The sequence below is a fragment of the Lagopus leucura genome, unplaced genomic scaffold, assembly GCF_019238085.1.
Source record: "Lagopus leucura isolate 7727_CA_CO unplaced genomic scaffold, USGS_WTPT01 Super-Scaffold_100049, whole genome shotgun sequence".
NCBI lineage: Eukaryota > Metazoa > Chordata > Aves > Galliformes > Phasianidae > Lagopus > Lagopus leucura.
The window spans coordinates 223210-245067 of record NW_024962295.1 but is presented as its reverse complement, the minus strand read 5'-3'; the positions used below and the strand labels follow the sequence as shown (position 1 = coordinate 245067).

At 44.6% G+C, this 21858-nt stretch overlaps 1 protein-coding gene and 2 non-coding genes across 6 annotated transcripts; all 3 read right to left on the bottom strand.

Annotated features, from left to right (window-relative positions):
- Positions 1 to 1814: 1814 nt before the first annotated feature.
- Positions 1815 to 21858, bottom strand: ATG16L1 (autophagy related 16 like 1). Of its 4 annotated transcripts, none has more exons than XM_042885339.1 (19): positions 21603 to 21858; positions 20996 to 21089; positions 18449 to 18554; positions 17182 to 17255; positions 16738 to 16989; positions 15949 to 16014; positions 14151 to 14240; positions 13327 to 13383; positions 13085 to 13132; positions 12272 to 12374; positions 9596 to 9701; positions 9407 to 9477; positions 7829 to 7900; positions 6204 to 6324; positions 5297 to 5402; positions 4592 to 4741; positions 4144 to 4191; positions 3672 to 3773; positions 1815 to 3294 (listed from the first exon to the last, which is right to left on the bottom strand). In XM_042885339.1, the coding sequence occupies exons 1-19, from the start codon at positions 21715 to 21717 to the stop codon at positions 3201 to 3203; spliced, it is 1875 nt and encodes a 624-aa protein (XP_042741273.1). In that variant the 5' UTR covers positions 21718 to 21858; the 3' UTR covers positions 1815 to 3200. The 4 variants fall into 4 exon arrangements, with proteins under 4 accessions (XP_042741273.1, XP_042741274.1, XP_042741275.1 ...); XM_042885340.1 differs by having other exon boundaries at positions 14151 to 14237; XM_042885341.1 differs by lacking the exon at positions 13085 to 13132 and having other exon boundaries at positions 21603 to 21857.
- Positions 8755 to 9018, bottom strand: LOC122187670. Its single transcript, XR_006181373.1, has one exon.
- Positions 11762 to 12035, bottom strand: LOC122187669. The gene has a single exon (XR_006181372.1).

The window sequence follows — 21858 nt, the reverse complement described above, 5'->3', positions numbered from 1 at the left end:
CTGCATCTGTTAATTTAATTAGAAAGACCTCACCAGACCCTCTCCACTTACCAGCCCAAACTGCCTCCTCTGCAGGCAATCTCGTGCTCACAGGTTGGGTTTGCTTTTTGCAGAGTCACTGGTGAATGAATACAGTTGCCCAGGCACACAAATAAATGAACGCAGAGCCAACGTTCCTCAGCTCTTTCCTTATTTCCAAAATTCCTGCAACATTTTATTAAATAGGATTTATCTGGGGAGTTTAATCGCTGTTCTGGCAAACTCAAACTCACCTGCCCTACAACGTGGAGAATTCACGTGTGCTCGAGGTGCTGTTTGGTGAAGTAAGGAAGAGGCTTCACAAATGAATCCACCTGTATTCAGTCTCACAGTGCAAAAAGAAAAGCGAGCTTTGTGAGGTGCTGCTGCTGCTGGAGGATTATGAGCCCTCCAGGAGAGGAATGAGCATTCTTGTTACCACCTCTGCTTCTCTGGAGGCCTGGCAGATGTGGGCACGCATCTCCTGAACAGCTTGGAGGCAGTTTCTCCACAGTTCACACTTTCAGTCTGTGGAGAAATGGCCCCTTGCTACTCCCAGCCACAGGAAGGGCAGCTCCACCATCAGCACAGAAACAGCACGACAGCACCCTCGCACAGCAGCTACCTTCATTTCTCTTCTTCCATCTACAGGTTGAACCACAAGTGAGCAACAGAATTAATTAAAAAAAAAAATGAAAACAACCTCAGGTAAAATAAAAAAGCTAAAATTGGCCATTGGAATTTCAGAGAAACCATGGTCCTAAGGAATTTCAATTTAAAATGATTAAGGTTTTAGCTAGCTAGCCATTATCACTGCTTTAGCGTTAAATTTTATTAACCTACTTTGTAACAGCACAAACAGGCAAAACAAAGCCCTTTGTGCAAGAATCTATGTGCATGATGTGGAAAATAGAAGTCTGATAGCCTAAGTTATAGAAGTCCTAAACCCATTCTGATCCCCCCCATCAGAGCCTGCAGTTATTATGTTAGCCTAATCTCCCAATAATCTTTCATTACGCTGACTTGCCATTCAGCAGTCTGTTTTTCTGCAGCGACCCAAGGTCACCTGGGATCTTGGTAGGTGCCTTTTGAGAAGCACCTGCAGCCACAGCAGCAGGCAGAAGGAGAAAACGCGGTCTCCAAAAAACGCCTCAAAATGCCAGTGTGGGTTTTCTCCTTTTTGCTGTGGTTCCCACGTCCAAGAGCTGGGCACAAAGTTTCTTGTCTCAGCAAAAAGAGGAGAGCAGTCACTTAAGGTTCATGGTTGCATATTTAAATCTGTTCATTAACAAAAACAGCTGAAGGCTTTGTTTCATTACTCTGAAGTAGCAACCAGAGCTTTATTCAATGAGGGTTTTGTGTTTTTGGAAATGGGCATTTCCTATCACTGCCTTAAAAACCCAATAAGGTGCCATAGGATATAAAGCCTTCTGTTCTCAGCAGCGTCTGAAACACAGATGATGATTTCCTTAGTTCAGTAACGTATCCAAAACCTCCAACAACACATCCACCTGTCAAGGACAAGGGCACTTGTTTAATATGGTGAGACCTCCTTCAGTCTTGGGCAGTGCTCCTGAGACAGGGCAAGACAGGGCTGCATCTGCAGGTCACCCAGCTTGCTGCTAAGAGCAGCAGTTATCCTCCTTCCCCCTCTACACCAAATCCCACAGTGCAGCTGAACCCAAACCTACAATTCACCAAGAAAACAAAACAAAGACGTTTCCAGTTTCCACTCTTGGCTCATTCAGAACAAAAATCTCACACACGAACACAGACATCAGTGAATCAGAGCAGCGTGGGGTTTTAAAAGCAGAACATGGGTTTATTTACAATCAAGTTCTTATGGGCAGCTGAATAAATAAAAAGTTTGCCCAGTATACTCTAGTTCCCTCTACAGAAGGTGCCTGAACAAAAGGCTGGGTTACAGAGATGCCTCAGAGAGCAGCTGCCCCCCAACCCAGCCCCTCCAAACAACACGCTTCCTTAGTAAAACACGATGAGGAAAGATGAAAATAAAGTGCAAATAAAAAGGCAATACAACGCTGGTGGCTTGTCTAGAGGCCCAGACCATGTGGAGAGGTTTGGCTGGATGCAATTGTACCACGTAGCTCACAGCCAGCCACACTGTGGTTTTTGGATGCGTAAACGGGGACAGGAAGATTCTGCTCCACAGCACAGAGCACACACAGGAGTATTGCACGTCTGCTGAAGAAGGGCCAGCGGCCTGGAACGGCCAGCACCAACAGAATGCATTTGGGATTGAACCCCACTGACCCCGTGTTCTACTGACAGCCTCCAGCAGAGGACGGATGAACCGAAAAGGGGACCAAGCATCTGTGTTCAGGTACTGAAGTCACAGTATGACTACATTCCGCATCGCAGCAGCACAGCAGAAGCTGAACTTCTCTCTCCTCAAACCCAGTAACCAAATTGCCTGTGGAGTAAAAAGATTAAAAATCTCTAATTTTGTGATACCCCGACCGTTGAAGGGCATTTTAACAAAAGGGTGCGGAAGTCCCGAAGAATGGACAATGTCCATTAAAAACTGACACGAGGAGTTTGCACGACAGCACTGGAGAACCTGTCAGGATCAGAGCAGCTCTGCATCGAGTTGGGAACTCAGCAGCAGAGCTGCCAGAACCATTGGAAATTCTCTACAAAAGCTTTTCCAGCACTTCAGGCTGCCCAGGACCCGTCCACATTCTGGGATCTTCTCACTCCACACCTAAACCAGGCCACAAGAACAGAACACAGGAGACAGAGCACGCATTAAGTCAGCATACACTGTAACTTCTTTCCAACATTTCCAACTCAGAAGTGCTGTAGATACATCTGTGTAATAGGGTATTTGGCACAGCTGCCTGGTGAGGAATCCCACGTATCTTCAGCTCCACTGGTGCATAGATACTGCATGTAAAGGCATGACTAAGTAGCATTCTCCATCCAGAACAGCTAATCCCTTGCTGAGTCCGAGTGCCACAGCGTGGTCACGGCCGTAAGAAGTCTCTGACTCGGGTTCCTTCTCCATTGCTTTGGAACTCTCCTCCAGAAAGCGAAGCCCACGCACTTGTTAATATTCCCGCTCAGGATGGATCTGGGCCGGGGTCTCCATTCTGTTCAGCCACGGACCGGCACCACCACACACAGAGGCACGGGAGCTCTGCCTCTCACCCTCCATCCAGTCAAAATTCAGACCACAGGACAGCCTTGTTTCCTTTGTCCACACTGACCACATGGGCACCCGCTGGGGACCACGCAACTGCATTGATAGAAGAACTGAAAAGGAAGCCAGGGGTAAATTTAAAGGAAAAAAAAACTGAATTCCACAACAGCACTTCATAAGAACGTGAAATAACACAGTATCCTGACTACGACAGAAGAGCACTTCCATTCTCACCTCCTAGGAGAGTCCTGCTTTTAATAAGCTCAGGAAGGATACTGTTTCTTCAGAATACATGAAATACATTTTACAAGAATCATATGCCAGTAGTCTTTGGCCAGTCTAGAAAACAATGCCACGCATCCACAAAGAGCCTGCATATAAAAATTCTCACACACCAACCCAAACAGTAAAGCTCTATGACCACAAGTCTTTCTCATCCATATTCACAAGCCAGATCCTGCTTCAGATGGAACAGGCAGCTTTCCCTCACCTGTGATGCTTGGCAAGAGTTCTCTCCAACTTCCCAGTGAGTACATTCCAAACATAGAGGGCACCATCAGCTGAACCAGCAGCCACATAGTTACCGTCAGGACTACGAGATCAGAGAAGGACTTGAAGGCACAGAACAAGTTTTCTTCACACCAGCAATTTATCAGCACAACCATCATTCCAAATTCAGCTTCCTCAGCAAGCAACTTGATATCACATCATTTAAAAAAAATCTCTGTTACCATTATTTAGCACTAACAAGCAAATGAATTCGTAAATCAGGAAGCTTCCAAGACAGTTCATCAGCATCTACAGGTGCACTGTCTTGACCAAGAGGTAACTGTGGACAAATCACAAACTCTGCCCCACGTTTTTCCAGCTGTAAATGAAGATGGTGCAGCCAAGCATCATGAATCACTCACTTCTGGAGATAGGATTTAATCAGACAGTATCTTCCTTGTATCCGATCTCACCTGAACACAACTCTTGTCCAGTCAGAGCCACATTTGAATCCCTGGGCACTGAAAAGATAGAATTAGATAATTGAAACTTCATTTATAAAGAAGATTGATCTCCAGATTCCTAATAAACAGCACAGTGAAGGTTCTGGATGGCTCAGAATAAGCTCCAGTACCCCTTCATCACAATTCCTATTTTTCATACACCAATCCCCCAGACACATCTGAAGCAGCCCCTTCCCTTAGGCCAAGCACTTCGAAAGCAATCCACCTCCTTTAGAGAAGCAAACAAAAAGATTTGCCATCACAGATTTTTGCTGTTAGACTGCACAGAAACTTGCTATTCAAGTGAAAAAAAGTAGGTGACTTCTTTCTCCGTGGAGACGCTGAACAAAGGCTAACAATGAGAGCTACCAGCAAGCCTGACTTCCAAAATTCATAGTGTTCTTGTGGGCACACTCACCTGAACGTCTGCTTGACAGCACCAACCCGCAGGTCAATGATCTTCAGCAGATCATCACGGGAACAGGTCAAAAGCTCTGTTCGCTCCGAGTTCAAGTCCAGAGCTGTGATCCTCCCAAGCAGCTCCAGTTCTTTTACTATGCTTTCAGTCCTAGGAAAAGATGGGGAGACAGTAGGGGAAAAAAGAAAAAAAAAAAGACTAAGTAAAGCAGGGTGTGGAAGCCAAACCACTGCATCCAAACTTGTACTTGTCCCATTGTGAAAGAGGAGGAGACAAAGGATTCTGGGCTTATTCTCACATTTTGAGGCTTTCCCCAGCAAGATTCCACTTGGTGGAAAACGCAACCAGCCAACAGTCAGACACTACCTTACTCCCAACCCTATCTTCTGGAAAACTAAATAATGTCTAGAAAGCAAACTAATGACCAGTGCAAAATATTTACAGTGAAACAGGCTGCCTTCTCAGGAAAAAAAAAAAAAAAAAAGCAATCCAAAACCATATATAAATCCCAAGCTCTCCCCTCCTCAACCAACGGTAGTAAAAGCAGTAATAAAAGGCACTTTCACTTTCATCAGCTCTCTGAGACTTGGAACAGTCTCTCCAGCTTCTCCACTAAGGAAGAGAAGCAGCCCAGAGTTCTGAACATACTTGGACAACAATTCTATAATCATCCCTACTGTGTGTAAGCCCTCCCACAAGTTTTACCTGATATCCCAGAAACGGATTTTCTTATCAAAATGTCCACTCATTACACACTGCTCAGTGCATACGATGTCATTGCAGCTAGATCCTGCAAACACTGTTTTTATACCTAAAAAAAGGATAAGCCAGTGGTGAGGCACTGCATTCCATACAAGCTGATGGAAAGGGAATCAGAAAATAATCACTATGCCATGCACACACCCTGAACATAGCAGCTGCACAGTGCTGGGCCCATGGAGTGCCACAGGGCAAACTGCCTTAGTGTAATCCCGAATTAAGTCTTTAACCTCCCTGCCCTTCTCAATCTCCTTTGCTAGATCTAATATCTCTTTAAATGTTCCTAGGACAGCTGCTTTACTTCCTATCTAGCCACCTATAATTTGCCAATGCTAAACATGAAACTGCCAACACGACCTATGTTCATGGCTCAGGTATCAAAGCAATCCTGATTTTTCTCTCAGTGCAAGAAGGCTTAAGAGCCATCAGTTGAAGAGCAGACCAAGAAAAACGTTTATCCCAAAGAGGAACCAGAACCTGAGCATCTCCCTTCATTCATGATGCTGAAATCTGGCACATTTCCAAGACAATTCCATCCACCTCCAGGTTAAAAACACTCTGAGCTGGCTCCACGCTTTTAGTGGAAGACAAAAATATCCACAGCATGGACTGATAAACAAAGAAAGCTCCTAGAACACAGCTGCTGTGAATGTAATAGCATTAACAGTGCTTTCTGCATACACGATTTCTTATTTCAGGTAACAAACAGAAGGAATCTGATTACTTGAACAACAACAGAAAATAGCACCGCCGCCGCTTTTTGAAACTAGCAAGAAGATCTGCCTTACGTAAGGCTCCCATTTACACCCAGTAGGAGCACAGCACACGGATGAAAGAAGTGAAGCTTCCTTACAGACTTTGCTGCGGAGGTCCCAGAGCTTGAGGGTCCGGTCGTGGCTTCCTGAAACAATGCGCGCATTGTCCAGCAGGAACTTGGCAGACAGAACCTTACCGCTGTGACCCGTCAAAGTGTGCTGAGGAGAAGACACTCGCGTTGGCAAAGCGCACGGCTCCACCTGATTCCTTTCCTTATAGCTTGCTGCTTCTATTCAACAACTTCACAACGAATCTTAAAAGATCATTTGCACCTTTACTGCCTTGCTCCAATTTCCTTTTCTTTGTTTCCACCCCCATCTGCGACATTTAAACGGTGATCAACACTGTGTTGGAGTTTTCAGTACCACTGAGCTCAGCCTGAAGCCCTGACACATGGGTCACCTTTGGCTGCAGGGTCTCCAGCTACCAGGGAACCTGTGAGCTCTCCTACTGCAGCATGTCCACACTTCAGGGGTAGATGGCAGCTGCACCACAGCCTCGCAGGAGAAACCAGGAGAGGGAAAGCATGCTGAAAATGGTTTCTATAACAAGCTTCTCTCAAGGATACAGCAGGATATGCCTCACCTCAACTGCTGTTATACACTCAAGTCTGAAAGCTGAGACAACCAAAGGTTTCAGAAACACTCCCTACTGCAGATTCCATAACTGCTTTTGTTTTCATCCAGCACAGAGGAAAGCTCAGGGGGGCTGAGGAACATGAACTGCATTCACTTCCAATTGCTGACTATGAGGTTCCTTCCAACCCCTACAATTCTGTGATTCTGTGTGATTTACATGCCAAATCACAAAACAAACAGTGAGTGACTGAAGCAAGAACTGGGGGGGGGGAGAAAAAAGCCACAAGAGAAATGCCTGGTATACCAATTTTTTGGTTGTTGTTTTAAAAGCTCAGAGAGTATACTACAATTTCCTGCATTAGACCTGATTTCTGCACACTGACAACCACCCAGTGAATGAGCATGTTATACTTGACGTGTGAAATGCCAGGAGATTCAAAACCTAAACAGCATCTTCCTAAAACAAATTGATGAGAAGTGTCAACAGGAACAATAATAAACAAAACTTTACAGAGAGCTGATAAGAGGCTATTTTTTCCCCACAGGTAAATCCTTCCTTAAACCTGAGATAAACTGTTGGATAAGAACCTGAGTACAGAGGAAGAAGGGAGGGATCTTTTGAAAGGTAGAGAATAACTTCACAAATCCTTCAGTTTGCTGCCTTTAGCTGCAAGGTCTAAGATTCCTTTTCAAGAGTGTTACCTCTGACTTAAACCCAGAAAAAACCACAAACCAGCCCTCTGCTGCAAGCCCTTCTTCAGCTGTCCTCTCTTTAGATGGAGGCTGAAGCATTAAATTGATTCTTCAAGAACCATAAGAAACATTGAAGTTTCCACAGAGATGGATGCAAAGTTGTGTATTACAAACATGTGGCAACCGGAGTTTCCTGCGAGGCTGCGCAGAGACCAACGTTAGATTTTAGGTTTCGCTGCAGAGCCTCTTTAATCTAAGAGAAATAAACATCTGTTTAGTAAAAGGAATTGCTGAGTGTCTGTAAGTGCACAACAGCAAAGATCACACTGCCTCTATAAGACACAAAGGTGGAAATGCAGGACAAAGCTATCCCAAGCATCAGGAGACTCACCCGTAATCGATTGTCATCAACCGTCCAGATTCTGCTGGCAAAATCATTTGAAGCTGCTAAGAGGTAAGAACCCTGTAAACACAAGTTTAGTTTGAAACTATTTCTGCTAGTCAGTATGGAAATTAAGCTCATATCATTTCCAATTAGTGATTAGAGCTGTTTTAGTGCTATCACGCCAAGGGAAAACACAAGGATAAAATAACTAGAACCTGGTAGCATATAACAGCATGGAAAGCCAGTGTGACAGCCTTCAGAAAGGCCACGGCCTTTTCTTCTCAGCAAAAGGTGACAGCAATTGGTGCAACCATGACTAGAGATAAGAGGAATAACAGTGACCAGACAGCAAAGTACCTCCTTTCTTCCCCTTCTACCCACCATTACTGCAGCAAGGATCTGAACTCGTTTGCCCCCACCTTTTCCCACCTTTGTAGGTGAAAACCTACACTTTGCACATGAAGAAAGCCCTGCATCATCTACCTTAAGCATTCCTCAAAGTGGAATTGGCCCAATTCTTGAAGTTTTCGTTATACTTGTAATGCTACAAGATTCCAAGAGCTAAATGTGTTCAAGGACAGGTAGATGGGTTTGTTCATGACTGTAGGCTTAGTGCTTTTCCAAGTCATCCACAGCAGGGAGAGATCTATCCTTAAAGACCTGCTCAAAGACTTCTCTGAAGCTAAAGAAGAGTCCTTAAGGCCCACTGGCATCTCACCCCAGGCAGATGTCACCTCAAGCGTGTTCATCCTGACACAGATAACCTCACAACTAGTTTATCCTGCAGATTAACAACCCCTGCAAATCTCATCAGCTGGTTGACGTCCAAAGGGACGACAGCTTTGGGCGTGTGTCAGGAAACAGAACCAGCGGGTGGAAAAAGTACTTCAGCTTCAGTCTTACTCTGCAGCAAAACACTGGGTTATGGAGGAGGTCTCAGCAGAAAAGTCAGATCACACGTCCAGATACAACAAGCTGAAACCCCAACTCCTTTGAGCAGCTCTGTGGGATGCTGATCACAGTCATGTCTCCAGTACTCCAGGTTAACATGAACTGAACACATCACATGCTGTCAGCAAGCACTCCCACAGTCACACTACACTGCTGTGCCATGACTGGGGAGGAACTGCTGGGAGAAGAGGCCATAGAAGAGCGAGTCTCGGGACAATCAGACCTTTTACTATTCATCACAGACCTCAACAAAGCACTCGTGAAAATAAAAGCTTGGCAGAAATAAAGCCCCAGTGTATTTTCTTCCTTCGTGCTGCTGTGTCAGCTTTAGTGGGAAGCTGAAGATTAATGCCTCATATTAGACAAAGCCTGATGCATTTTAGTCTTCTTATAACAGCTCCGTACTGGCCAACGTCTGAGCTGCTTATAATCTGAACTGCAAAGTCAAGATGAGAATTACACCGACTGCAGCTTCCGTACTATTTTTCAACTATTTGCAGTTACTCTCCCAAGCATTCACTCCTATCTTAGGTAACTTCTCAAAGCATCAGAATGGAAAGTGGCAGCAGAGCATAACATACATCAATTAGCTTATTTCCAATTACAAACAGTGGATATTGCACAGATACTCACAGCACTATCAAACTCTATGCTTGTAATCCCAGCATTACTACCAGAGAGGGAACCTTTGGGCTCACACCTATCTGCACAGAGAAAGACGAACAAAACTTAAGCCATGGATTAGAACAGAAGCTGACACAAAGTGAACTATAATATGAGTTTCTTTCATACCCCACGTTATCCCAAAGCAAAAACATTTACCTCCCAAGACTTCCCAGAGCTTAACCCTGCGGTCCATGCCTCCTGTTGCCAGTAACCGGGAGCCAGGGCTGAACTGCACCGCGTTCACCTCCCCGTCATGTGCATCCTGGGGGAGCAGAAGAAACAGAACAGCTACCCAAACTGCACAGATCTGAAAGCACTGACTACAAAGCGACAGAGCTTCAAGGGTTACACCACAGCTGCAGCTTTTTCGGCAGTGCATAGGAGGCTGAATCCCTGCTGTGGCTGATTGTGTACAAACAGAGCAAAAAATGCTGATCCTTATCTAAAAAACCCAAAGGCACATGAAGGAGAACACCAGCAAGGACTCACCAGGGACAGTACACTACCAAGAACTTGTCAAAGCTTACACAGACTGAACTTACAAAGCAGAGGCTTTTAAGTTATACCAGAATAAAATAAGGAAAGGACAGAAAACATTAAGAGGTGACACACTGCAGAAGAAAATCAACCTTTTGTTTCTCTGTCTAGAGCCAGCAGAGGAACATAATCCAACCAGCTTATGCAACCACTAAACACACGAGTCAGGTTTGGCCTTGGAAAGCCTGCTTAAAAACAGCATAACAAATAAAGTGCGTTCACTTACAGTATCAGTGATAATGCTGCTTCATACTGGCAGTTAAGTACTAAAGGCACAGCTGCAGCTTGGAGCAGCCCTCCTCTCACTGAAAGCTTGGGTTTATGCCATAGTTCCTATCAGCAGGCCCAGCAACATCCCTGCTTTTGCTCAGAGTAATATTTGAAGGTTGAGCTGCCTGCTTACCTGTGATTCTTAACCTTTAGAAACCTATGAGGATTTTAGTATTAAGATCTCTCTTTTTCCCCTGTCAATTTAACAGACTTGCACTACTTGCCCATTATTTCCCACACTAAGGAGTATCACGTCCTTAACTCATTTGCTGCCTTCTTTTCCTCTCCCCTGCACCCCACCCAAGAATTTTCACTAAGTGCTCTTTTGAAATCAGTTTTAAGGAAGATGTTTTTCTCCTAGAACTTGCTGTTGGTCTGTCAGCTCATACTTAGAGGTCATCACACTTCAAGTCTGGTCTTCTTGGAAGTGCTGAAGAAATACTCTAAATGAAGCTAGCCAAAATCTTTGCCCAGCAGCTACATCCCACTGTGCTGGCTGACACAATAACCTTCTGCTCCCATCCCAGCTTTTTCTATTCAGCTCTACAAAGAGAGGCATGGATCGCTGTTTGGAGTAACAACCTCCCAGCATCTGCCAAACTTCTGGCACAGAGTCCTTGCATTTGTTTTAGGAATGCTCTGCACTGCTCCACTGAATCTAGACATGCGTGAGGCTCCACCATGGCTCCAAACACAGGAGCTGAAATGCAACACAGATCATCTCCAGAAGGCACATAAAAGCTCCCACGCAAGGAGGGAGTTCTTTCTTCCAGCACTGCACTGCCAACTAAGCAGCACCTCTCAGCCACTGTGATAGGCTTGCTACTGCAACTGTTCCTACTGCAGCAAGGTGGGAATTGGAACAGGAGAGCATTCCCTGTGTTTATACAATTAAGGGTCAGCATAACTTACTCTGGTTTGTCCCCTGTGTGGGGCTGACTGGCTATGCCACTCTAGGAAGTTCAGATGACATCAGAGGCAATTCATAGAAAGGTGAAACAGGTGGCTCTTGAGCATCTCAGTCATACATAGCTTTGCAATGTCCTACATATTTAAGCGTTAATCATAAGTAATTTTGTCAATCAACTGGACTTGCTGTATACAGCCAGAGGTGGAGGGAGGCTTTTACCACGTAGTGTAGCCACAAACACCTCCTGATAAGTGCCCTATTCTAGCCAGCTCCAGGCTGTCACTTAGGCTGTGATCTCATTCCCAGCTTCGGAAGCATAACTCCTCCTCCTCCACCCCATGGCCTCCATTAGAGACAGTAACAGGGCATGCCAGGAACACACAAGCCTCCACACCACACTAACTCTATACGACTCCTTGTGGATGAAAACAATCATTTTGTATCCACGGAGAAAGCACTTGATGGACTGAGTAAGTTCAAGAGAAGCATCCAAACAAACAATTGCTCTGTGAAACAATTTACCACAGTATCTTTCATCTCAGAAGGCAATGCCCAGCTCAGAAGTTTAAGTTCAGCCTTGTGAGGCCACAGCAACACATAAAGGAGGTCTCAGCTTGAAAACTTTAGATCACGCACAACCAATGAAGGCACACCACTGCCATGAGCTCCTCCCAACCAGCTCTGTTGGATGACGTTCGGCACCAAAACCCCCTTCACTGTGGGGAGCTGGCACTGAATTAATCCCAAACTGTCAGCAATCTCTTTCTCAGTCATAGCTCTACTATGGCATGACAGAACAAAGACTGCTGGGAGCCAAAAAGGTAATGGTGTGCAATTTCCCAGTGCCATCAGACCTTTTACTAAGTGTCATCATCGACCTCAGCAAAACAGACATCAAACACATGCAGAACAGAACCACACCTGGGAGCACACTGGCTTTGAAAAGCACTTGGGCTAAATTAAATAGGATGAACCACGCTGCCAAGAATTTCTTCTTGTTTGGCAAAGTTAATGGCAGTGGTTTCAAGAGACCAGGATCCAAGATGCAGACAGGATTCGCTGCCTCCAAAGATACTACAAAGGATGGTAAAAATGGTAATTCCTTCCATACTTACAAAGACACATATGGCAGTAGTGGGCACTCTCACTTCTTTACTGGCACCTGGATGTGGCTCTGCATTATCCTGGGGAGCAGGGAACGAGGACAAAGAACGCCTCCTGATATGAAACACAGTAAAAAGATTTAATAAACAGGAAGGAATGCTTCCTCCTAAGTCCACCCAGATTTGTACATGTCACTTAACTACACTGAATAGTGATTAAACAATAGGGTTTTTATTTTCTTTTATCCTGCCTTTCAAAAATGACATTTATTGCACAGTACTACATCCCTTATGGCTTTTAATATCTCACAGAATGCCAGATATTTTACCAGATGTGATTACTGACCTCATTTTGAAGCAGTCATCTTTTTCTATTAGGAAATAAACATGGCAGTGATTGCAGCTGAGTTTAGCAGGAAAGACTGCAACTCCATCATTGTGTCTAGGGAGACTAAGCACCACTGCAGCACTACATTCCAGGCAGCAAAACGCTCCATTCCAAAGCTCAAACAGCACCATTTAAGCAAAGACCATCCACCTCATGTAGGGCTCAACTTACAAAGGCTGGCTCTACTCTTGATACCAAGCACAAAGCCTAGAGGCTTACTTTAAAATAGCTCTAGTAAAGGAACTAAGCACAGTGGAAAGTAAGAGTAACACCCATGTATTCTCCCCACAAAGAGGAGTTCATGGTATCTCTAACAGCAGATAATTCCTATCCAGTAATATTGACAACTGACATCTAATCAGGATAATGCAACTTGGTTCCATGTTAACTCGGTGGAATACATTCACATGCTGGACTAAGAGGGATAATGTTTTCACCTGGCAGCATCGGAAGACTGATGTCCCAAAAGGGGAGATTCAGACAGACTGGAGGGAAAGGTCAGAGGTCAGCACACGGCAAGATGGAAGAAACAGGAAGTTGAGGAGAACAAAAGAAAAAAAAAAGGCAGAAGCTAGAAGAAAGGCTGAAAATATTTGTTTGTATTCCTTGCATCACCAAGATTTTTTGTATACATTGAAACCAATACAAAAAACAAAGAGGAGCAAGTGTTCTAACCTACCCAAAGATATTAGTGATAGAATCCAGAAGGCCTCCAGCTGGCTGGGAGAGTCGCTTACTGAAGGAGGGGAGGACAGGTATAAATCTTGTGAAGAGCTTCTCCAAATAAAGATCAACATAAATACAGTTCATAGCAGCAAGTATCTGGAAAGACTCCCTCCCCACAGACCCAGTCCCAAGGCAGAAAAGCCCAAAGGCAGGCAGCAGTACAAAAGTCACCAGAACTACAAATCAGAGCATCATTTGTGGGTGGTGTTTCTTCATTTTCACCTCAATGTCCACCCCATGAATTACTGGGTTTCAGACATAACAATTTACCAAGCCTGTAGTTCCAATAACGTGCTCTCGTCATTATCTCTTACTTTCCACTCACTGCTACTTTAGAGGGGAAAAAAATGCATTCAATCTAGGTGAAGAGATCTTCAGTATTTCAATAGAATTCCAAAGCCTAGATGCTTGTAAAACCATGTTGGTGTCTTCTATAAATACAGAGAACACAGCTGGCATTGCAGTACTTACCTTATAGTCTATTTTTGTTTTTAGATCTTATTTTTTATCATTATAGATATTTAATACCTATAATGAAAAACTAGTTTTGCTTGGTTAAAACAACAAAGGAAAAACATAGCCAGAACACAGTGATAGAGAACACAGTATGCAACCAGTTCCCTACTGCTCTGGTGCAAGCACAGAACTGCATTCCAGACAAAGAAGAGCGAAAACCAGAAGCAATATCTCAACACTGTTCCTTTAGTTGTTCTAAATCTATTATACCCCTTGTTCTTCCCCAGGAACATAGAAAGAAAGATGTCTCAGGCTACAAACCTGGGTGTTCGGCTGACAGCTCGCACTGGAGATGTCTCCTCAGCTGTGTCAGAGGTTTCATCTGCAAGCACTTCAATGTCATCATCCCTGCTGAAGTGAGAGAACAGAACACATCTCATTTTCAGCCAGCAGAGCCTTTGGGAGTGACCACCTCTGAAGTATTTGAACAGAAGGGTTGATACTGCTCGAGGATCCACCGGTGCCTGACCCCAACCCCACTCAGCCTCACTGAGCTGCAGTGTCACAAAGGCAGATGAAGGTAACACAAACACTATCTGGCTGCCCCTGCCAGAGACAATACTATCAACTGTAGGAAAACAATTATGTGCAATGTCAACACTTACATTTTCTCTTTTGAACTGCCAGTTATACTCTTCTGTGACAGTTTTTTTCCTCCACGTTGATGTTGACAGCACCCTTTCCAGATTTTCTTTACTACAACGTTACGTTTCAGCTTGCAGCCCAACACACACTGTAACAACCCACGAGGGTTTGAACTTTGTCTTTTCATGAATTTAATGAATTTTTTATACTGTTTGAACTTCAAGTGCTGCTCCAGTAAGCAGGAGGGATGTTTTGGGCCACTCTGTTATCTACATGCTAATGCGTAACTGAATGTAATGGTGAGGTTACAATATAAATGCCATAAAAATAATCCAGCTAAGATGTTCAGCACGTGCTGAGCAGTTATCATGGGCTCTGACAGTCCAGCAGTCCCCCTTCAAAGCACTGCTGATCTTGCAGGGCAAGCTGTTTTTAAACACAGCGCCAACCTGATGACACATGACTAATCAGGGTACTAAAACCCAGCATTTAACTACAAACTAGTGTCTGCCATCAGACAAGACTATTCAGCTGCAAAAGAGCCAAAGAGAATAGGCTTTGTTTTGACTCCTCAGCAGCTCAAAACAAAGGAAACGCTGAGACCACCATCACCATCACAACAGGAAGTAAAGTACTCAGGCTGTTGAGCCACAGCTACCTGTGCAATAGGAAGGTCTCACTTTGGGAAGTGGAATTAGCTTTGCAGGGAAAGCAGCCACAGGCACGTGCATTTCCTCTCTCCATACAACACTATTTACTGGAGAATGTAATGCTTAAGTTGTGCGTGTGTTTACATCAAATAATGTGTGGCACTGGCCATTGCTCTGGGACACAGAGGTTAGTGATAATTCAGAGGGACCCACAGCTCAACAAGCTAAGGGAATGGCTGCATTTAAACACTTCTGGAAAAGCTGCAAACCAAACTATGCTGTCTTAGCTGTATTGCTGATTACAGTTTCAAATCTCCCTCCAGTTACTGCAAGTTCTCTCATATTCCCTACATACACGCTCTTCCTACCTCAGATTTCTGCCTGGGCCCTCTTCCATTACCTCTATCATGTGCAAGGACTCGCAGCACAGAGCTCTAAGGTGACTCCAATATGCTGCAAAGGGAATCAAGAAACCTGCACAATGCTCTGGCACTGAGTTCTGCAGACTGTGTCAGTTGTAACCAATGGCAGTGCACTGAGTGTAGACTGGCTAGATTTGACTAACCTAAACGCTAATAACCTCATCAACCTGGCACAAAACACACATCACCATCTGCACACTTCAGTCAGCTGATGACAGACCATCCAGGAATAAGCAGTGAATGGCAGTGAATATCCACGTGCTGCTGGCTGATGCAAAGGACAAGAGACTCAAGATGATCGTTTCTGGCCTGCCAGGAGAAGTCAGTCCACATTTTTCTGGATTGTTTTCTGCAGCAGAAATTTACTCCAGTACAGAGGAACTCCTTAAATTAAGTGCTTACGGTTCAACAGGCAGGGGTTCTTTGGCAGCTTCTGCCAGCTCCTTTTGCAGCCTGGCTTGTCGCCTCCTAAGAAAAGAAAAACATGATTAAAGTAAAAACAACAACAACACGCAGCCTTCCTTAATCTTATTTCAAAGATGATCATGTGCAGGTCTGATGGATTTCGTAATACTAAAAACATCACACCACTGGCACTCTTACAGCACACCTTCAGCTCACCAGCTTCTTGTGGCCCACAGGAATGCAGATTTGCTCAGAGCAAACACTTGCAAGAACTTAAAAAGATGTTAAGAAAGATAATACAAAACCACCACATACTATGTGGTTTATCTTAAAGGCCTCAGCCTTCAAATATTGTCAGCTGAAAAGTAAACAGAGGCAACTCAGAAGAAAAATTATTTGTTCTTACACACAGTTTAGTCTCACAGCATCTTCTCCTGTCAGCAGGATGCAAAGAAACATTTAAATTGGTTGTATAAAAAAAGATAAAACTGTGTGTATTATCAGAATGCAAGTTGAACAAATCTTCAAATCTAGTACTAACAAAAGGAGTGTTATTTATGACTGTTAGGCCACGGTTCACTGTTGTTCAAGAATGAAAAAAGTGTCTTCACAAAGCATTCCCCTGTGTTGACCAGAGGAAGGAATGCAAACTTCTGGACTCCCTTTGCATTGTGCAAGAATTCACAGACCTCAAAGATGAAACTGAATTGGCTGTTGTTTTATTCTACACACACAGTTATCTCTGAACATACTGGGAAGCAGTTGATCAAACAGAGATCATCTCACCTCGAATCCTTTTCATTTTCTGCATTCAAGCGATTGGCTTCCTGTGCTTTCTCTGCCATCCAACGTGAGACCAGCTCCTGGTTATCTTCAGTTGTTTTCCTCAGTTTCTCCTCCAAGGCATTGAAGGTGATCTGGAGAGCATCATATTCATCTTTCAGTGTCTGATTAGCTCGCTCAAGATCCTGTAGCTTGCTGCGTAGTTCCTGGCACTCTGTTTCCAGTTCAGAGATTTTTTGCAAATACTCTGCAATCCTGGAAGGACAACAAAACATAAAGCAATGACAATCTTTTCTCAAGTATGTAGCTATTTATTTATTCATTTATTGCAATACAGAAAGGAATGCTTAGCCCATGGGTAAGGCTCCTGGAGACTATCATAACAAATAACCCAACCAGAAGTCTCCATCTCAAAACAATTGCACAGAAGAAACTGTTCCTACTCACTTTGCTTCATTCATCTGCATCTCTTTGTCCTTCTGCTGCATTTGGTTATTCAGATCAATTACAGACTGGGCCAACTACAGAGAGGAGAAAATCACATTACAGAAACGCAGGGTTGTCAGCTGGACAACATATGCAGAGCAGCTCTCAGTGAGAGCACAGACCAATCTACAAGCACGAGGAGCATCTTTCATGTCTTCCTTCAGCTTTCTATACCTATTTGTTTGTTGCTTCTACAAATAAAGCTACTGATGGAGTCTTTGCAGAACACAGAATATAAGAGGGGCAGAATTCTGTTATCAACTCCCATGTACCCAGCCAACAAACCCCACAGGGCGCAGTGCCTCAGCTGCCCCTGGGAGGAAGACTGAGCCCTGAGAAGCTGGGCAGGTTGCTTAGGATACTGGGCTGAGTGGGAAGCAGGAATCTGTAGTGTTTTGTGTAGTCAACGCACGTTTCCTGCAGAAAGCTGCCTACTCTTTGAAAAGCTCATGATTACAGACACAGGAGCTCCTTTACAGTTCCAATGAAGTGTGGTCAAAGGAGCAAAACTTTCTCCAGGTCACTCCCACCTCCCTGTAAAAGGCTGCAGTAACTCTCAGGTGCCAGCTCCAAAACTTACTCTTTCCTCTGCTGCGATTCTCAACACCCAAATCTGTTGGCAGAGCCCTTGTGTTTTCCTATCCAAAGAAAAAATACCCCCCAAAAAATGAAGAAAAAAAATAATAAAACTGCCCAACTCATTCCTTATGGAACTTCCAAGCCGCCTACTGCATTTACGTAGTAGAAACAGTGATTCCTTCCTTTGCAGTCTAACACCAAAGCACTTCCAACCTCTGCTTGCACTTGTTTTGTCCACTCTTACCTAGCAGTGCTCCTGCAAAGCAACAGAGCCAAGTGGAACCACCTACTGCCACCTATTCTCTCACTTTTTGCTCACTGAAAATCTTTCCAGCATAGAACTGGTGCTCATTTGCAGCTCTAAGCTAGATCAGTTCCTTCCTCCTCTAACAACTACAGTTAAAAACGTTTGTGAAATGCAAAATTAAGCTCTTCTTAAAAACAGCACTATGCTGATAATGAATCCTCTTATTTCCCGGCTCTCAGTTTGAACGACCAACCATCTCCAAATTTTTTAATCATGACTATGAATTGCTCAGAAAGACTGCATGTGAAATGATGAAAAAAGACAAATGATCTCAGTAAAATTAACATCACGTTCATGCAGGGCTACGTTTGAAGCACACAGAACACAAGAGGATTTTCCAACCTCTCCACGTTTCTTATGTAGCTCAGTCAGCTCCTCTTGATGCTTTATCTTCAGCTGTGCCAGTTCCTGCAACTGAGCATCATTCCATGTGCCATCGTGTCCTGGACTGGAATAAGAGAGGAAGAAGGTCATAACCTAGAACCCAGCTGCTTTCACGCCTCTGACCAGTCAGTTTCAGGACACCATCTCCCTCTGATATTCTATACCACATGAGAGATGCAGTCCATTCACTGCAAACTAAACCACAGCTAACTCCACCACAACTCACTCCTCACCAGCATTATATAGTATCAAAAAACCTGATTTCCTGAGGGTTTCATTTACTTTTTTTTTTGTGTGTGCATGTTTCTAAAATAGACTTAAAACCCAAATGAAAGACAGCATTTAAGAGATGTAGATCCACAAGCCAGGGAACCTGGATCTCTTCCCAGTCCCTTGGGTTTTCCATCCCAGGTTTAACAAGTCCCTTCTTCACTGCCCCAGCTACGTTCTAGCCTGTGGCACAAAAGAGGTTTCTTTTAACTTATGTTTGCACACGCACATCCATCCTCCCACCTCCAAAACAGCTACAACTGTAATGCATATAGGATAGGAACGTAGATAGGAACAGAAGTTAGCTTTTTAAAAGCATATATATGTTATATATACACACACACAGATTCCATGCAACTAAATTTGAAATTACAGCTTTTCCAAACAATAATTTCAAGTTGACTGCTATAATACCAGACGAAAAGAACAAGAAAATTGCAAGCATCTGTTTCTGCAGTCATTCTGTGTTAAAACAACACCAAGGGGAAGACCACGTATTCAGAAGCTGGAAGGTCTCACAGTGGTAACAATGAGAACAAACTGTGTGTCTGGACAGCTGAGAGGCCAAGTCTCTGGTAATACCCACCAGGCCCTATAATGCTGGCCACTCTTGCACCTGCAGCCAGATCTAATACTCCTCCTTGCCTTTACAGCTGATTAAAAGCATTCTTCCCCACCTATTTAGTATTAGAAAATTCACTCAGTTTGAACAAACTGCTACATACCAAGGACAGTGTTATAATTCAGTTTAGTATTTACTTGGAATATGTTTTCTGAGCATTTCTTCTCATCCTCCTTTACCCCCAGTCTCATCTCTTGGAATAGGTTTTCAACCAGAATGAAGGGATAAACCTATTTGGGTTTCACCAGAACGCGATTCCAATAAACTAAAGATGGTTTAGGACAACCACAGCCATCAAAAAACTCTTGACAGCTTTCATATACGTGTTAACTCCAGGAGAATCAGTTCTTCCTTCCTTACAAAAACACAAACTACTTGTTTCTTATTCCAATTAGACACATGCATACAGTATTGAGTCACGTAGCAAGAAGAGTTTCAACAGAGACTGCAATTCCTACAGCAGTAGGTAATTCTGAGCTAATGAGCAGCCCTTTCTTCAGTCAAGCCAAGAGGAAAAGCCAGCAGTCCCTGCCTGCTGGCATTTATGTGCTCTCCAGATAATGGATACACTACCAGCAAATTGGTTTGCAGTGCATTCAGGCGCCAACAGAATAAATAGCACGAGTGCTGCCTGCAGCACTAGGTGCCATTCCTGCATTAGAAGGGAGTTTCTGATAAAATCCTGCTAAAAGCAGGCAGATGATATAGCTCTTGCTTCTTAAGTGTAGGAAACACATTCAGATTGACATTTCACAACTGTGTTTTGCTCCACTCTACCCAGGTATCTGCCCTGGTATCACTGAACCTCCAGTAAGACAGCTGTCCCCTTCTGCACTGCAATACTTTGTTGCCTTCATGCAACTTTGAGTTGATGGTCTTAAGAGTCAGACAACAATCATTAGGTAGTAACAGAACCAGCAGCTCAGCCTGGTCCACCTTCACAGGTGGAGCCTATGACAAACTGCTTTCTGCCCAGGACTTGGACTGATCTTTCTTTATCAATTAACATAAACACACAGAATCACAGAATGGCCTGGGTTGCAAAGGAGCACAGTGCTCATCCAGTTCCAACCCCCTGCTGTGTGCAGGTCGCCAACCAGCAGCCCAGGCTGCCCAGAGCCACATCCAGCCTGGCCTTGAATGCCTGCAGGGATGGGGCATCCACAGCCTCCTTGGGCAACCTGTTCCAGTGCCTCACCACCCTCTGGGTGAAAAACTTCCTCCTCATATCCAACCTAAACCTCCCCTGTCTCAGTTTAAGACCATTCCCCCTTGTCCTATCACTATTCACCCTCACAAACAGCCATTCCCCATTATTGTTTATACACTTCCTTCGAGTACTGGAAGGCCACAACAATGTCTCCCCAGAGCCTTCTCTTCCCCAAACTAAACAATCCCTCAACCTTTCCTCATAGGAGAGATGCTCCAGCCCTCTGATGTGGTGACAGTAAGTTTCTCATACTTTAAGTTTTATTTTAGTTAAACCAACTCCCCACTTTACTCAGCTGTAAGCTACTGTCATAACCTAGAAGACTCTTGTACAACACATCAATCCATGGTTTGGGTTAGAGCAGGCAGGGCAGGCAGCTGAACAACAAAGTAATCACAAATACCTGATTTCATGTCTGCTCTGCATGTCATACTTCTCTGCTTGCAGCTTATCAGCCAGCACGGCATGGAGATCCGACTTCTCTAGCAGCTTGTTATCTAAAAGAACAATTAAGAAAAATAATCAAAGAGCAATACCAGATTCTTTACCATCTAAACAAGGTAAAACATGCCAGAATCCTGTAGGACAATGAGGTGTGCTGCTAGGGCAGTACTCAACTCCAACACCAGCCCCTGGTTGGTTCAGCAGCTGTGCTTGGCAGAGAGGCTGCCGTGACACACAGGTAACGATATCTGATAAGCATAAGATGGCTGTGAAAGTCCAAACCCCTCACAGCTCTGATCCGACGGCAAAGAGAAGAGCTGGCAATCACTGCACACAACACAAGGCTGTATTGCGCGGGAGGGTGCTGCGAGAAGCACTTACTTATTCTTCAGATAAAACAATACAAAAAACTTAAGCTAAAGAAAACGAAACAACGCACGACCTTTCTCCGTTGGGAAACCCCCTCACAGTGCTCTCACGGAATTGAGATAAGCGAGCGCCCAACCCCGCGATTTCCCACCGTCCCAGAACAAGCCCAGGGCACAGAGCCCGCGGCAGCCGCTCACACTGCGCCACGATCTCCTCGAAGGCCTGCCGTTGCAGCCGGTCCCGCCGCCGCAGCTCCGCCGCTATGTGCCGCTTCCAGGGGGGGAAGCCAGCGGCGCGCAGCCCCGACGCCATCTCCGCGGCGGGAACGGACGTCTAGAGGAGCGGCGTCCGCTATGAGCGGTCCGGAGGAGGGGCGGGCTCCCCGTGGAGCGGCAAACGCCGGTTCTCAGCCCGCGGTGGGCCGAGAGCCCGCCTCTCACGGCCGAGGCTCCA

Coding starts and splice junctions, on each gene's coding strand:
- ATG16L1 (XM_042885339.1), bottom strand. CDS start 21,717: ATGGCGTCGGGGCTGCGCGCCGCTGGCTTCCCCCCCTGGAAGCGGCAC. Junction 18,555..20,995: donor CAGAGCAGACATGAAATCAG/GTATTTGTGATT, acceptor CTCTTATTCCAG/TCCAGGACACGATGGCACAT. Junction 3,295..3,671: donor ACTCTTGCCAAGCATCACAG/GTGAGGGAAAGC, acceptor CTTCCTTTTCAG/TTCTTCTATCAATGCAGTTG.